The sequence below is a fragment of the Tupaia chinensis genome, unplaced genomic scaffold (assembly GCF_000334495.1).
Source record: "Tupaia chinensis unplaced genomic scaffold, TupChi_1.0 Scaffold000095_1, whole genome shotgun sequence".
NCBI lineage: Eukaryota > Metazoa > Chordata > Mammalia > Scandentia > Tupaiidae > Tupaia > Tupaia belangeri.
In genome coordinates this window covers 21716-36554 of record NW_006159557.1, presented here as the reverse complement: position 1 = coordinate 36554, position 14839 = coordinate 21716, and the positions used below count along the sequence as shown (strand labels likewise).

Genomic DNA, 14839 nt, shown 5'->3' with positions numbered 1-14839 from the left:
TCTTTCCCTTTGTGTTCGTCATTTTGGTTAATTACTGGAAGATGGCGGTTCCGGCCAAAAGGCATTTCTCATTCTTTCAGATAAAACTTGTTACTTTACTAAAGTTGCCAAAATTGTAAATAAAATGGCAATCATAGAAATGAAATATTTTATGAAAGACTACTTGGAAATGTGTTGAAATCACATTTTTCAATTGCCAGAGGGTGCATGAATGTGTGCCCCCAATCCTGACAGGTGGAGTAATGGAGAAGGGACTGCAGCACAATCGTGCCCCATGGGGCTGGGGGTGGTACCTTATCCTTCTCTCTGGAAAATGTACAAACTCTCTGGCAATTAAAAAAAAAATAATAAAGTCCCACTTTCTCAGGTGGTCTCAGGAAAGGAGTTTCAAAGATCATTCATCTTTCTTTATGAAAAAATTTTGTGGTGAAAGTGCTGTTGATTTTATTAATTTTACCTCTTTTTTATTCTGAACTCTAAAGGCCTGCTTTCTTAACCCAGGGGAGTAACTACTGGCAGACTGAAACAAAAAATTATTCTGTTGCCAAAAAGTTAAAATAAATCAAAGGCAATTTGTACTTGGAGGATTACTGAACTAAATACAAAGAACAAAAGAACTACAAGGACACTAAGATTTGTCTTCTACTAAATTAAACTTTTTCTAATTCTTAGAACAGTTCTTGGCATACAGTAACTATTATTATTATGGAATACTAAATTGAAACTAATGCTAAATTGAAATTGATAAGTGATACACTTTATTTTTCCATTCACTTGCATCAACATATTAAGGTGCTTGTGAATTTCATTCATTTTATTTTTTGAGAGAGATTTTTGCTATCAGGCGCACATACTCACCAGAGAGACAGAGAAAAACAGACAAAATGCTAGCAATCAGTCCCCGGGGGATGGCCACACTCTAATCCCTTCTCCTCCAATTTCCTCTCACAATTCTGGACTGAGGAAAGAACTAGGCCTAAGCCCCATGTATGAACATGCGGCCAATGTGAGTTTTAAGCACTGGGTCCGGGACTCAAACTATGGTCAACTACGTGGGAGTCCAGCGACATAACCATTATGCCATCTGCTGGTATCTCATTCATTTTCTTAGAAAAGGCAATTTCTTAAAAAGCCTAAAGTATACCTTTTCTGACATTTATTTCACAGAAACTGAATAACTACGAAATGTATAAGAAAGACACAGAACTTTAAATGTGGACTCTATAAAGCATGTAAAGAGAACTGTTCAGTAATAATGGATACCATGAATTTCTTTTTCCTAGAGTGTGTGCACTTGCCCGAGAGTGAGCAAGCATGCGCACATACCCTGCCCCCAGGGACCGTGGTCACGCAGCAATTCTTCTACATTTGTCCCTCCTATCAGAATTTCGGGCACCCATACACATACATTTGGCATGTTTTCCATGCCACCAAAGCCGGGATTCAAACCACTGCTGGCCATGTGAAATCTGGTTCATTTAATGCTGCCCCCCACCCAACACCTTGAATTTCTAGAGTTATAATACTATTTTTTTATTTTATTTATTCATTTACTTATTTTATTTTAACCAGAGAGAGACACAGAGAAAGAGAGAAAGTGAGAAAGCAAGCCACCAGATCCAGGCCTTGAACCATGGTCGGCCATGTGGGAATGTCCAGCGCCTTAACCACCACACCACCCGCTGGTCCCAATACTACTATTTTTAAAAAATTCTATGAGAGAAGTCAAGTTCATCGACCTCCTATATTCTTGGGTATATAAAATTAAACTGCAATGTAACCTTTGGGAAAAGAAGGGACCAGCAGATGGGACAGTGGTTGGAATGCTGGACTCCCACATGGCCAACCATGGTTCAAGTCCAGGGCCTGGCAGCTTTCTTTCTTTTCCTTTCTCTCTGGTCAAATAAAAAATAGTAACAATAAAATAAATAATTCTTTTAAAAATTTTAGGGAAACAGTAACTTTTTTTATTAGCATTCAGAAAAGTTCACATGGGACATATTCAAATTATGATACCTCAAAGTTAAAGAGGAATAAAATACACCTAACTGTACAAATTATATACAAAAATAAAACTAAGGACTTAAAACAATTTCTTGAAAAGAGTAAAGAAAAAAGTCTTTTGACAAAATAAAAAAAGACTGGGACAAAGAAAAAAAGTTTCCTGATTAATACTTAATTTTAGGAATTCAGTATAAAGAATAAGACGTATTTCTTTACAATTTTGGAAATGTCTAGCTTGGAACTCTTAACATTATATGTGTGCTCACAAATTTCAGGTGGTTGGGGGACAAACAGTTGGCGTAATGGTTATGTTGCTGGACTCCCATGTAGTCGCCTGTGGTTCAAGTCCCAGACCTGGTGGCTTAAACTCACACCAGGTACATGTGCATGCGTGCCCAAGATCCCAAGAAGAGAATGGAGGAGAAGGGATTGCAGCGTGGCCATCCCCCTAGGGGGTGATTTCTCACTTTCTGTCTCTCTGTCTCTCTCTGTCTTCTGGTGAGCCCTAGAGCAAAAACCTCTCCAAAAAAAAAAAAAAAAAAATTCCAGGTGCCCACATCTTTTGGCTGGTCAACCCACAGTGATGGTCTTTTTTGCCCTACAGTTTTCTTTGGGCTTCGCATAGTTCCATGGCCGTCTATTCTCTGTGAATCCATAGAGTTTTCTAAGTGCCACTCGTGCAGCTTCTTCTTCTGCAACCAATACTGTTTCTCCAGGGCCTTCTGCAAGCAACTTTTTATCACTGTGAAGAAAACAAATAGTCTTAATTTACACAAAGCATCATAAAACACAGTACACAAAGCAGCTGGGTTTCTAATTCTTACTTTGATGATAACATCCACCAGAAGTAACAATATAGCATTAGATACACCATCTTTTGGACTTTTAAAAAGAATTATTTAATTTTATTCATTCAGTAAGGACACAGAGAAAGAGAGAGAGGGAAAGTGAGAAAGCAAGCCACCAGGTCCGGGAACTAGAACCGTGGTCAGCCATGTGGGAGTGTCCAGCGCTTTAACTAGCACACCACCTACCGGCCCCTAGATATATCATCTTTTGGATTTTAATCAGTTTTTTGCAAGTTTACAGTATAGTTAGACACAGACTCATTTACAGTTCCATAGAAACAAATAGCTAGATCCAGTATTTCTTGAGTCAAAAAGACAAAGCGTACTTGTGTAAATGTGGATTTGTTTGTAATTATTAGTAGGAAACTTAGAAAAACATATAAACACGTTCTTATAAAAACTTGAAACTATTAGAAATATTGAGGGCCCGGCCATAGTGGCAGAGCGGCAGTGTGCTACTCTGCAACACTGGAAGAAGCCATATGCGAGTTGCAGGTTCAGTTCCAGGTTGACCTGCGCATACTGGGTGGGTACTCGCAGCCTATAATAATAACAGCTAAATGGGAAGGCCTGAGGAAAGAACTGGGCCTAAGCCCCTGCTGGGAGGCCTGTCTTTCACTTTCTCTTTCTTTCACTCAATAAATAAGTAAATTCACTTTAACACAAGTAAGAAATCATTTGTTTTTTTAATTTAGAACTTGTGACTTTAAAAACTGTCTCAAATATAAATTTATTTATTTATAATCCACTCTCATGTATTCCCTAAATATAGTGAAGTAACACAATAAATACCAAATGTTGACTATTTGTAATCTAGTAAAACTACATAAAACTGAGGATTCCTCAGCTTTACAGATACTATAACTAGCTTTCTTCTTTACGAATGTAAAAATGTTGCTGTGAAAGCAAAAGATATGCATATTAAATAACTATAATCCTATTTGTTTTGCTACTTCTCAACTATATCTAACTACTTCTTGGAAATTACCTTACAATTTCACCTATGCAATTAAAAGTATCTCTGAATGTTTCATGCAAATCAAGATCTCGATTGAATGGAAGTCGACTTGAAAGTTAAGATCAGAACTAAATTAAAGAAAAAGGAGCACAGCTACACGAGTAGAAGCACTACAACATGAAAGGAATTTGCTAAGAAACATTTATGATTATTTGAAATGAAACAAAGGTTAGTCATGCAAGTTAATGAAGTACATATTTGCCAAAAGTAAGGAACAGAGAAATTCATCTAAGAATGAATTTCAACACAGAAGACTTATCATCATGTTCTTAGTCTACTGATGCTAATATCACTAATAGTCTTTTAAGAAGTCATGTAACATTTAGGAAAAACTACCACCCAATGACAGTCACTGTTAGTAATATGGCAAATTACTTCTTACCAATTTTTTTATAATTATTTATTTTATTTTATTTATTTGTTTGTTTGTTTGTTTTAATTTGACCAGAGAGACAGAGGGTGAGAGTGAGATAGAGAGGAAGTGAGAAAGCAAGTCACCAGATTCAGGACTTGAACCCTGGTCGGTCATGTGGGAGTGCCCAGTGCCTTAAACACCACGCAACCTGCTGGTCCCAACTTCTTACCAATTTTTAAGATAAAAGACCATTCTGCAAAATTCCCCAATGTAATTAAAAATTCTTTAAAAACCACAATAGCTGCATTATGTCATTATATACACACGCACATAATATATAATATATATATATATAAAATTTCCCTCTTGCTGGATACCAAAAGATTTCTAGTTTGTTTTGTTTTGAAGCTTGCTATATGGTATATGCATTTACCAGAAAGAGACAGAGAAAGAGAGAGAGTGAGTGAGAAATCTTTCCCAAGAGAGGTGGCCACACTGAAATCTCTTATCCTTCTTTTTCCCCTTGGGATTCTGGGAACACACACACACAAATGCCCAGTGTTTTTCAAGCTGCTGGATCCAGGACTTGAACTGCACAGTCAGCCATGTGGGAATCCAGCTGCCTTAATCTTTGTGGCACCTGCTGGCCCCTCTCGTTTTTTATTAGTTCAATAATCATTTCCTGATAATCATGTTCAGGGAATTGTTCTAGGCATGGGATATAAAGTGGCCAACAACAAATTAAAATCTTTGCTCACAAATTTTTGTCTATAATCTTTAGACAACCAAAGTAGAAATATCAAATCAATGGGCATGAAAATATTAAAGAATCTTGGGATTCTGTCACAATTATAACTATGCTGTACATTTTTTCTTTCTTTTTTTTTTTTTGGAGCGGTTTGCTATAGGGCGCATGCACTCACCAGAAAGACAGAGACAGACAGAAAGCGAAAAATCGCCTCCCCAGGGGGGATGGCCACCCTGCAATCCCTTCTCCATTTTCCTCTTGGGATCTTGGGCATGCACACACATGTGCCTGGAGTGAGTTTAAGCCACTGGGTCTGGGACTCAAACCATGGTCAATTACAAGGGAGTCCAGCGACATAGCCATCATGCCAACTGCTGGTCTCGCCTTCTAATATCCATATATAAATTGAAGAACGATGTGTTTAAGGTTTGCCAATCTGATAAGCAAAAAGAGCATTTCACTGTTTTGCTTTGCCCTTTAATTAGAACTCAAGATGAAACTTTTCCTTTTTCTTAGGTTTTTGCCATACAGCATGTGTGCTTACTGGAGAGAGAGACAGACAGTGAGAGAGAAAGTGAGAAATCACCCCCCAGGGGGGCGGTGGTGGCCACACCACAATCCCCTTCTCTCCATTCTTCTCTTGGCATTTTGGGCAGGCAAGCACAAGTATCCAGTGTGATTGTAAAGACACTGTGGAAAGGACTTCCAGGACTCAAACTGTGTTCAGTCATGCGGGAGTCCAGCACCTTAACACCATGCCATCTGCTGGCCCCAAAGATGAAACTTCCTACAGTAGTACTATTCATTTTTCTCCTTTGTGATATCTTCCATTGCTTTTATACCTGCAAAGTCCTTTATGATAACAAAGATTAGAAACATATGTACCTAAATTTTAATCCAGCCACCTGAAATATTTGATGTTTACATTTAACACTTTTTTTTTTTAATGTTTTGCAACAGGGTACATGCACCTGTCTGAGAGAGATAGACAGAAAGATAAGAGAGTTGGAAAGTAAGAAATCATCCCCAGGGGGAATGGCCAGACCCCAATCCCATCTCCATTCTCTTAGAGTTTGTAGCATACATGCACATATCCCTGGTGTGATTTTCAAGCCACCAAGTCTAAGACTTGAACCATGGTTGATTATGTAGGAGTCCAGCGCCTTCACCACCACACTACCTGCTGGCCCCTATATTTAACGCTTCAGTGTTGATACTTGAATTTGAGATAGGTCAACTTTTAATTTTTTTTGCTTGTTTGTTTTAATTGCCAGAGAGTGCATGGCACTTGCCAGAGAGAGGGGAAGAGACAAGAGAGACAGAAAAAGGAAGAAAGTCCCACCCTCCAACCGGGCAGAGTCAGACTACAATCCCTTCTCTTCCATTTCTCCATCCTGTCACAATTTCAGGCACACATGCACATGCATCTGGCATGTTTCTAAAGCTGCTGGGGTTGGGATTCAAACCATAGTCAGCCAAATGGGATCTGACTCCCTTAATTACTAGGATACAAAACTGGTCCAAGGCAGGTCAAGCTTTTACTAATAAAACTAAACAGAATGGGACCAGCAGGCATGGAGATTGTGACAGCTGGAGCCCATATGGTCAACAGTATCTCCTGGACCCAGCAGCTTGAAAATCATGCTGGGCTTGTGTGTGTGTGCACACTCAAATTTTTTTTTCTTTTTTTTGGAGAGATTTTTGCTATAGGGCGCGTGCGCTCGCCAGACAGAGAGAGACAGAGAAACAGAAAGTAAGAAATCACCCCCCAGGGGGGATGGCCACGCCACAATCCCTTCTCCTCCATTCTCCTCTTGGAATCTTGGGCACACACACACACACACGCCCGGCATGAGTTTAAGCCACCGGGTATGGGACTCGAACCGCAGTTGACTATGTGGGAGTCCAGCGACATAGCCATTACACTAACTGCTGGTCCCTGCATGCTCAAATTTCTGAGAGGAGAATGGAAGAAAAGGGACTGTGGCATGGCCAGCCCCCTGGTGGGGGGAAGTGATTTCTCACTTTCTCTTTCTCTGTCTCTCTAGAAGCACATACACCTTATAGCAGAAAAAATAAATAAGAAAAGAAAGAAAAACAGACAGACAGACAGAGAGACTAAAAAGCTCTCAACATGGGCTTATGCATTTTGATGGATAACCAAGCCCTTCCTTTTCTAGTTCTAGGCTCTGTTGAAGCTGCTGACAAGGGTGGACTGAGGTTAAATCTGTAATGAGTCAAACTTTTATTTTTTATAGAGACAAATTTAGGCTAACATATATCCTATAAAAATCTACAGTTAACAGTTGGCTAACAAAGCTACTGTTAGCAAAACAGATTACTTGTCTGCCTCTCAGAATGATCAGTGGGAAAGGAAGCAGTAAATAGATATTCATGAAGACGAGGTTTTAAAGCATTAGAGGTGATGTTAAGGAGTTATGAAGAGTATTCTTAAGGCTTTTGATTAAAGTTAGGAAGTTATGATTCAAATTTTACTAACCAATATAAGCCGACAAAATACAAAGGCAAAGCTGTGGTGCTTCCAGACTGCCTCGTAAGTCTAGACTCAGGAGCCGAAATATTCCTTTTCTTCAATTCCTTTACCAGTAGTCCCATGGGATTTATGACTGGCCACATCTCAAAGAGCTCTTTTCCAGTCATTTGGGTAATTAAGAAATCCTGCATATAAAAATATAATTTATACATTTAAATTAGTATAAAGAGCATAAGTACCATAATTCAAAGTACATTTTAACAGAAATTAAAAACTTGGTGGGAAATGAACAATAAAACATTACTATTCTTTTTCAATACCATATAGTTTTTACAAATAAATTTAATTACAAAAATCATAGCTGGAAAATTTGAAAGCCTGAGAAAACTTTAATTCAAGTGATATCTATGAAAATTCTACAGAAGGGCCAATCCTACCTTTTTTAAAAAAATTATTAATAAAGGCAATCAGGGTCCTGAAAAATTTGCTCCATCAAGTTACTGTTTTCTTTTTTAATTTCCTAGAAGGCATTTGCACTCACTAGAGAAAGAAGTGAAAAGCACTCCCCACGGCGGGGGGTGGGGAGTCACACCACAATCTCTTTCTCCTCCATTTCCCCTTTTGGGATTTTGGGCACACATGCACATGCACCTGGCATATTTTTCAAATCTTGAGATCTGAGACTTGAGTCACACAGTTGGTCATGTGGGATCCAGCCGACCTCCACCACCACACCACCAGCTGGCCCAAGTTAATCATTTTCTTTTTTAAAAAAAATAAAATCGCTGTCTTTTAAATTGCTTATGACTTGAAAATAATTCTTTATAAGACTAACCATCAGATGGTGTAATGGTTATGTTGCTGGACTCCTACATAGTCAACCATGGTTTGGGTCCCAGACCCTGCATCTTAAAACTCATGCCCCAAATCCTAAGAGAATGGAGGAGAAGGGATTGCTGTGTAGCAATCTTGTTTCTCTCTCTCTCTCTCTCTCCAGTTAGTGCACATGCCCTGTAGCAAAAAATCTCTCTTAAAAAAAAAAAAAATGACTAAGAAACTGAGAAACATATTATGGACATTCAAAGTAAAATTCATTTTGCCAGTACAAAAATTATGTTGCATAAAAGACATGGAAATAGGGACCAGCAGATGGCATAATGGTTAAGTCGCTGGACTCCCATGTAGTTGACAGTGGTTAAAATCCTGGACCTGACAACTTCAAAAACTCACACACTGGGTGCATATGTGTGCGTGCCCAAGATCCCAAGAGGAGAATGGAGAAGGGACTGCAGGGTGGGAATCCCCCAAGAAGGGTGATTTCCTGTCTTCTGATATATATAAATATATATATAAATTATATATATACACTTATATACATATAGTTTAAGGTTTTTGCCTTAGGGCATGTGCATGTGTGCATGAGAGAGAGAGAGAGATAAGTGAGAGGGAAAGTGAGAAATCATCCCTCTGGGGGAGGGGGCATGACACAATTCCTTCTCCACTTGGGATTTTGGGTACGCATGCACACGAGCCCAGCGTGATTTTTAAGTCACCAGGTCTAGGACTAGAATTGTGGTCGGCCATGTGTGAGTCCAGCACCCTAACCACCATGCCACTTGTTGGCCCTCAGCAATATATTGCATTCAAGTCATGTTAAGAAACATTAGTGATATAGAGGAGGGCAGGAGAGTAAAAATCAAAAGAGATCCCTTAGTTCACAAAATAAAGGGTCGATTTCATTACAACACTCCTCTAAGCATCAGAACTCTCTTTCAGCTTCATCAGCAAAAAATATTTGGGGTGCGAGGCCAAATGGAGTCAGATGGGAACTGACAACTCTGTGCCTGGCAGAGGAAAGATAACTAAACACGGGCAAAGAAAATCCTAAGAGGCTGAGATGCAAAATATCATTTGCATTCTTTGTGCAAACTCGTGGGGAGGAGCACGAGTGGCAGCACCCAGATGCTTCAGTCAACTTCTCACTATTTCCTAAGAAGTGCTCAGAGATGTGAAGACCACAGCTACCAAACAGAAAAGAAAATCTGAAGATATGGCAAAGGTGAACAAGGCCCATTAAGAAAGAGAAATAAAAACCTACATCCTTCCTCAAGGGGAAACAAAAAAGTTCAAGGATCCAAACATACCCAGGAGGATTCTTTCAGTCTTTTTTGGTTCTGTTCAGAATATCGCCCAAAAATCAAAAGAGAACATCTGGCCTATCTACTGGTGATGTTGCAAAGAAGCTGGGAAAGATGTATCATTCCACATCATTTTAGATGAGCATATAAAATATATATTGGGGGGCTGGCAGGTGGCGTGGTGGTTAAGGGCACTGAACTCCCCCACGGCCTACAACAGTTCATGTTCCAGACCTAGCGGCTTGCTTTCTCACTTTCCCTCTCTTTCTCTCTCTCTCTCTGTCCCTCTCTGGTCAAACTGGAATAAATAAAGTTAAATAAAATAATTATTTAAAATACATATTTGATTATAGAAACCTTCTTATGAAAAGAAGGCTGCTAAACTGAAGAAAAAAATAAGAAAAAGATATTGCTGCATGTCAAGCTAAAGAAAAGCCTGATGCAGCAGAAGTGGGAGTTGTCTAGACTGAAAAAGGCAAGGAGAAAGAGAGAGATGAAGAGGAGGAGATGAGTAGTTGGTTCTGTTTTTCTTGTCTATAACACATTTAGCCCTCATATAAAACTTTTGAAGAAAGAAACTGAAATAAAAAGCTTTGTAAGATATGTGTTTAAACTATACAGTCTCTTTCTGTATAGTTATGACACTACCACATGTGTCTTCTCAATAGTCACTAACCTTGCCTAGTACAGTACAGGGGTTGTAAACTGGCCTAGAAATTTAAAGCAGGTTCTGGTTGGTACATAGCACAAATTAGTTTTATATGGGGATGGCAGTGTTTTCATTTTCAGTTGTCTCTAATATAACTTAAACGGAATAGCTGTTGTTCTGTTAACTGGATATATCACTTTTTCTGTTTTTTTTTTTTATTTGCTATAGGGCATGTGCACTTGCCAGAGAGCAAGGAACAAAGTAAGGAAGTACCCCCCGCAAGGGAGATGGCCATGCTGTAATCCCTTCTCCTCTCGGGATTTTGGACATGCGTGCACATGCACTTCACATGTTTTTCAAGCCATGGGGTCAGGACTCTTAACTGTGCAGCTGGCCATGTGGGAGCCAGTTGCCTTAACCACCACACCATTCTGGCTAGCCCCAAATACTACTCAGTAACTGCAAAAACAAAGTTGCAACTATTTGGCTGGCATTCTGAATACTTCTAAGTAAATACAATTTTTAAAGGATTCTTTTATTTATTATTTAATTTGACCAGAGAGACACACAGAGAGAGGGAAAGTGAGGAAGCAAGCCACAAGGCCTAGGACTTGAACTGTGGTTGTCAATGTGTGAGTCTAGTGCCTTAACCACCATGCCACCTGCCAGCCATAGTAAATACAATTTTTTTAATCAAAAAAATAAATATATCTGTCTCTTCTCAGAAGGTAATTTTCAATGTTTTAATGTACAAAGGTAAAGATGCCTTATAAGACATCTTTTTATATGTATATATGTATATATGCACACATGTGTATGACTCACTGGGTTATTGTTTGCCATATAGAATAAACAAGTGTACCATAAGAAAAAACAATTCTTTTCCAATACCAAAGATATTAATATAAATGTAGAAAGAAATGTCAATTTTTCTGGCCTTTGCCTCGATTTTTTCCTGTTGGCTCCTGTTCTTACTAATTTATTATTACACCTTTTAGTGGGATATGAGTTGAATATTCTAATCTTAATCCCCTGAATAGGGAGGTAGTGTGGAAGATGATGCATCTAAAATATACATTTGGTCACAGAAACCTCCCACTTAGAACTCCAACTACCTTTATAAGATCACCAAATACAGACTCTTAAGCACAGTTAAAGGCTACTCAAATCTCCAGTTGTACTAAAATTGTATGGGGAGTTCATTAGAAAACGGGTTTCTAGGCCCTACTCCCAGAGATTCTGTAATCTGAGTTACTGATGCCTGAGAATTTGCATTTCTAACTAGTTCTCAATGATGATACTGATATCCAACCCACTTCCCAGTAACACTGTTACAGCTTTGGTAGGACTCTTAAAGGCCCAGGTTCATCCTATCACTCTCCAATCTATCAATGGTATGATTTAGCCACACAAAATTAATTGCAGGCACAAGCTCAACCTTGATGTGTCTTCCCAAAACATCCCTTTTCGAGGCAAATATCACTTGCAAAACCTTCCCTAATGTCTAAGAGATTGTTCAGGAGCTGGTAGGTGGTGTGGTGATTAAGGTGCTGGACTCCCACATGGAGCTGGTAGGTGGTGTGATGGTTAAGGTGCTGGACTCCCACATGGCTGACTGTGCTTAGAGTCCTGGACTTGGCAGCTTACCTTTTCACTTTCATTCTCTCTCTCTGATCAAAATTTAAATAAATTAAATTAAATAATTATTAAAAAGAGAGAGAGAGAGAGTTGTTGCCTCCTCTGAGTTTCTGCTACACCTATTTACGATGTCTGTTCCACTGCCGAGTGCTGGGAGGAGGATGGCAGCCTACCTAGCTTCTGGACCGAGAGCTCAGGAGTATGCCTGGTAGTCACTATTTTGTGAATGAATGAATAAAATAATCAGCCAAACTTGTCATTTTGGGACCAGCAGTTAGCGTAATGGCTATGTTGCTGGACTCCCATGTAGTCAATCGCGGTTTGCCTCCCAGATCCGGTGGCTTAAAAACTCAGGCCGGGCGCATGTGCGTGTGTGCCCAGGATCCCGAGAGGAGAATGGAGGAGAAGGGATTACAGGGTGGCCATCCCCCCTGGGGGGGTGATTTCTCACTTTCTGTCTCTCTGTCTCTGTTTTTCTGGTGGTGAGCGCACACACGCCATATAGCAAAAACTTCTCAAAAAAAAAAAAAAAAAGAAACAGACATTTGAATTCTATGTTTAATAGAATTTTTAACTAGAACTGTCAAAAGAGGCACTTAAAATATGGGAAATGGAGTTTCAAAGACCAAAAACGATTTAAATAGGCTATAAGGATAAAGAGAATGGAAATCAAGAAAGATTTAGTGAGACATTAGAAAAAGCTACCTAAGGGCCCAGCAGGTGGCATGGTGGTTAAGGTGCTGGATTATCACATGGCCAACCACGGTTCAAGTCCCAGATCTGGTAGCTTGATTGCTTGCTTGCTTGCTTTCTCTCTCTCTCTCTCTCTTTTTTCAGTGGGCATGCCCTACAGCAAATTGAAAAATAAATAGTTTTTTAAAAAAATTGTAAAAACCTATCTAATTGATGAGAGACGAGGTAAGCCATTTATTAGAGGGCCTACCTAGGGAAGGAGGGAAAACAGGTCTTACCTATGAAAAAAAATCTTAAGTGCTGGTTTATTACAGCATCCTTCTAACAAAATTATCCAACTTGACACCAAAACTAACTGAACAGATTCAACAGCAAGCAATGTTGGTTTAAAGGACCTGATGTTCGAATGTCTAAATAAAGACTGCTTTTATCACTTAAAGGGATTGTGTAGACTTTCTCTTATCAAAAAGTGAACAAAACACTGTTTCATCCAGTGGAACAGGATAAAATTTTTCCCAGTTAATAAATTCTAAAAGGACAGTGGGATTCAAGTCATGTACCAATTACTTAAAGATTTTAAGCTATTGGGGGACCAGCAGTTAACGTAATGGCTATGTTGCTGGACTCCCATGTAGTCGACCGTGGTTCGCGTCCTGGACCCAGTGGCTTAAAACTCACGCCGGGCACATGTGCATGCGTGCCCAAGATCCCGAGAGGAGAATGGAGGAGAAGGGGCTGTGGTGTGGCCATCCCCCCTGGGAGGTGATTTCTCGCTTTCTATCTCTCTGTCTCTCTCTGTCTGTTTGGCGAGCGCACACGCCCTATAGCAAAAACCACTCAAAAAAAATTTTTTTTTTAAGCTATTGGCTAACAAAGAGTTCAGTTCCAAAACACCCACTGAGTATCTATGATTCAGGTACTGTCCCTGGCCCTAAGGATGTAAAAGCTAATGGTGACATAGCTATAAAAATGTAATATTCACGTCTACTGATGTCCTTAGTAAGATACAACTCAAATAATTAAGACCCTACCATAAAAAAGCTTTTGCATCTTTCTCAGTTCTTGTTGGGAGACAAATTCACTACCAAGGTGACATGTCAAAATAAAGGAATTAGAAAAGAATTATTTTTCCTCTGTTGCATGTGCAATTAATAAAGACCTACCCTGACGAAGAGCGCAGTCCTCTCAGGTCCACTGCTCTGTAGCAGGGCGCCAATCACTGCAAAGAAAGTCTGCCGTAACACACGTGGAGGGACTGGAAATTCTGCACTCAGCGTTAACTGCTCCACCGCCAAGTTTCTAGCCACATGACACATGACTTCTTCATCAGTAAGAAAGTCAACAAGACTATGGATGCCTTCAGTGGGCAAGTCTGGGTACTCATCTTCAAGAAACTGTGTGAGGCAAGTTTGTGAAAAAGATGCCCCTTGTTCAGATAGTTCTTGATTATCTTTAAGATTCAGAAGCACTGCTTCTTTCTCTATCCCAAGTTTTTGGCGTCTGGCCTCTTCACTTTTAATATAGCAACTATTAACAAATGCCGTTTTGAGAAGATCTAAGGAAAAGGTTTCCTGTAACCGATGTCCAAACGCTTGTATCTCAGCATGGTAATCCCAGTTGGGCTTCTCTGAACTGAAAACATAAAAACAGTAAGAGATGGGAAAGAAGACATGTTACTATAATGTGAAAACTTTTCATTATGCTATAATTTTATTAATTGTCTAAAGAAATTTTAAAAAAAGGTTATGTAAAAACCAGTAAGTAGTATCGTGGTTAAGACACTGGACTCTCATATGGCCAACCACGGTATGAGTCCCAGACTTGGAAGCTTGCTTTCTCACTTTCCCTCCCTCTCTCTGGTGAGTACATGTGCCCTGTGAAAAATAAATAATAATAACTAAATAATTAAATAAATAAATCTAAAAAAAGGTAACATCTCAGGGCATAACCACCTTGGCCACTATGGCCTGATGGCTGGGGTGGATGGATCCTACAAGGCTGATTGCATAGTTTGCATCCTAGATCTGGCAGCTTGAGAAGCAAGCAGGCATGTGTGGGGGTGTGCCCAGAATCTCGAAAGGAGGGAGAGATGGAGGAGAGATTACGGTGTGGCTGTTCCCACTCTACCTGGCTAGCCATGTGCCCTGTAGCAAAAAAAAAAAAAGAAGGGCTTTGTCTCTTTTTATGTGGGCCTTGATATTCTAAATGTTAAAACTTAAAGTCAGATGAATACCGGCAGTCCTCTGCTATATTA

At 39.5% G+C, this 14839-nt stretch overlaps 1 protein-coding gene across 1 annotated transcript; it reads right to left on the bottom strand.

Annotated features, from left to right (window-relative positions):
• Nucleotides 1-2475: 2475 nt before the first annotated feature.
• Nucleotides 2476-14217, bottom strand: MRPL44 (mitochondrial ribosomal protein L44; the record flags this gene model as incomplete). The annotated part of the gene is given in 3 exon segments (XM_014585839.2): nucleotides 2476-2746; nucleotides 7474-7652; nucleotides 13749-14217. Coding segments are annotated over 3 exon segments (820 nt in total), but the record flags the coding sequence as incomplete, so codon positions are not given.
• Nucleotides 14218-14839: the final 622 nt, after the last annotated feature.